Source organism: Petaurus breviceps, unplaced genomic scaffold, assembly GCF_028583685.1.
Source record: "Petaurus breviceps papuanus isolate PSGF00001 unplaced genomic scaffold, PetGlider_PUasm1.0 91041, whole genome shotgun sequence".
NCBI lineage: Eukaryota > Metazoa > Chordata > Mammalia > Diprotodontia > Petauridae > Petaurus > Petaurus breviceps.
This window is the reverse complement of record NW_027187400.1, coordinates 40,967,545-40,970,276: the sequence shown is the minus strand read 5'-3', so window position 1 is coordinate 40,970,276 and position 2,732 is coordinate 40,967,545. Positions and strand designations below refer to the sequence as shown.

The window sequence follows — 2,732 nt, the reverse complement described above, 5'->3', positions numbered from 1 at the left end:
GGAGGAGGGCGGGCGGGAGGGGGGGGCGGGGGGGGGTGGGGGGGAGGGGGGGGGGGGGGGTGGGTGTGGGGGGGGGGGGGGGGGGGGGGGTGTGTGTGGAGTGTTTCGTGGCCAGCCTCTTTCTCTTCTGGTGACGTCTCGAGCTAAGAGGATGGAGTAATTCGTTTGCTCTCACAACTTACCGCCAGGGGGAGAGGGAGGATGGCCTAAGGCAGTTAGGCGGTCTGGGGTCCTGGGAAATGACCAGAGGGAATCCACAAGGGTACTCCCACTCTAAGCACAGGATTGAGACCCAAAATGAATCCTCCAAGCGTCCTGGTAGAGCAGAGGGGAGAGATGCAGGCTAGGACAGGGTACAGGCAAGTCCTTGGGAATGGGAGGCAGAAGGTTAGAAAAGGGAGGCTGTTTCCTGCTGTAACTAGTAGATTTGTCCCAGGACACTGACAGGGCAGGGAGGGGAGGGTGTACTTTCTCTACAGATGACCCTGACATCACTGCTTCTTGGTTCATGGTCCCCCCCACCCCCGAGTTGCTGCAGAGCACCCCAACACCCCACAACCGCATCGAGGGTGCTATTGCTTTGATGCCCTTTCTCCCAGGGTCTACCTCGCCCTCTCCTAACCCTTGACCCCAGGTGACTATAGCCATATACCTCCACCAACTGTTTTTGTCCCAAATGAAAATCTTCCTAGTTATAGTTCTGGGAACAGGTGTGGGGACTGGAACATGACCAGAGAGGTAGGGGTTGGAGAGCCTGATGGGTGCTGCCCTCCATTAGGAAGAACATGACTTCGAGCCCCAGCTTTGCAAGTGGGGAGAATCCCCCTGTTCTGTTCAGCAGCGACTTCCGAATTCCAGGGGTGCCTGAGAAATCCGAGGTGAGGACCAGGGAATAATAGACATGGGGGAGGGGGTGACAGGGGAAAGCAGGGACTGGATTGCCAACCTGTGTAGGGTTAAGGACAAGGGAATGCTGGGTGCTGCTGGGGGAGGAGGGAGTGGGAGATGGAAAACAGGAGGCCTGGGGTTTGTTAGTGGCTGCTGCATGTTGAGGGCAGCAGGGGATGTAGCCTGGGTTATGCTCATGGGGCAGGGGGAGGGGGATGTCTGTTGTCCCCTAGTCTCCCTGGACTGTGACGCCGTTTCCTTCTCTAATAGTCCAAAGAGGTCTCTACCCTGGAAAGTCACTGAGCGCCCCAGGTAGGTTGCCTGCGGCCTCAGTGTCTCCGTTTCTGGGACCCTTTGGGGACCTATGTGTGTGCGTGGGTGCATGTATTTGCGGATTCCTAACGATGAAGGCTAGCCCTGCCAGTAGGGAAGAGGAGGGAAGGATGGAGGGAGGGGGTAGGGAGCTGGACACAAGCCGCCCTGTTCTCTGTCTAGCTGCCGCTTCTCACTACTGTCTTTGTCTCTGTTAGAGCTCAGCCCTTATTGTAAGGCATCACAATGTCCTAAGCTTCCCCTATGTATAAGGCTGTGGAAGGATGGAGGGGGGCTGTGAAGGAAGGGGGGGAGCCATTGTCTGCACATAAGTCACCCCCGCCCCCTCCCAGGCAGGACTCGGATAGGGAAAGGCCAGGAATATATACAAAAGGAAAAGCTGCCCAGAACCAAGTACAATGCAGTTGTTGAGGGCAGATTCGGAGGCAGTGGGTTTAATCAGGGAAGGCTTGCTGGAAGAGGAGTGGGGAAGGATCGTGAGCTAGCAGAGAAGTGAGGATGTTTGGGGGGCCCAAACATGGAGACAGCAGTCTCGGGGCTGGGCCCAAGTGACCCTTTGTGGAGTAAGAAGAATTGAGGCTTAGGGGCCAGGGGATGGGGGAGCTGGAGAGTCTGGCTTTGACTCAGTGAGCAGCAGGAAATGGTTGGGATGAGAAGAAATGCTGCAAACAATTGGTAAGCTGAGTGATAGCCCTGAGCTGGAGGTGAAAGGAAGAAGCTACCCCTCTAATTCATGGTTGCCCTCTCCTAGAGTGAGAGGCGCCTGGGTGCTGAGAGGAGGCTGCTGGGCCTTCGAGCGGAGCCCCCTGAGCTGGACCTGAGCTACTCCCATGTGGACTTGGGGAAACGCCCCACCAAGGATAGCTACACCCTAACGGAGGAAGTGGCCGAGTACGCAGAGATCAGGGTCAAGTGAGGGCTGTAGGGGCTGCCTGCCTCTTACCCTGACCCCAGCATTCCCTCCCCCAGAATCTCCCCCCACCACAGCCACTCGTGGTTTCTAGGGCTGGCTTCTAGCTCCCCCTTCCTCTTAGGGCAAAGGGAGGGGAGCAGAGGGAGGAAGGGCACCTAGTGCTCTCCCGTCTCTCTCCCCCTCCCCTCTTCTCCTAGTGCCTGGTTCTGCCCCCCCCTCCTCCACATCATGACTCCCCTCTAACCTCCCAGTCCAGAGGGGAGTTCTTGTCTCCGTTATTTATTGCAACCCTCCCCCTTCTTCCTTTCTCCTATGTGGCCCCAGGGCCTGTACAGAAGAAACACTCAATAAAATGTCCTTGAGGCTGCCTTCTTGCCCTAGTTTCCATGATTTCTCCCCTTTCCCTACCTAAGGTTTTGGTAAGGCCCACTGGTGCCATCAGCACCGAGTATGACAGAATGTGGAACGGGGGGGGGGGAGCGGGAACATCCAAATCCAAAGAAGAGATTATTGGTACCCACAATCGGGAGGCTATCTGACCCTGCCCTCAAGGAGTTCCTGGGCTTGAGGGGGCAGAGGTGGGGGAAGATAACATAGG

The 2,732-nt window shown here is 57.0% G+C and overlaps 1 protein-coding gene across 5 annotated transcripts in view; it reads left to right on the top strand.

Annotated features, from left to right (window-relative positions):
• The window catches only part of MAG (myelin associated glycoprotein), a 10,515-nt gene extending 8,013 nt beyond the window's left edge, over positions 1–2,502 (top strand). For 4 of the 5 annotated variants that reach the window (XM_069078562.1, XM_069078565.1, XM_069078563.1 and 1 more), the window contains exons 10-11: positions 779–878; positions 1,973–2,502. In XM_069078562.1, the coding sequence (XP_068934663.1) occupies positions 779–878; positions 1,973–2,137 (265 nt within the window). In that variant the 3' untranslated portion in view covers positions 2,138–2,502. Of the gene's footprint in view, positions 1–778; positions 879–1,158; positions 1,201–1,972 lie in introns of all 5 variants that reach the window. The other variant, XM_069078566.1, reaches the window with a different exon arrangement.
• The last annotated feature ends 230 nt before the right edge of the window (positions 2,503–2,732 follow it).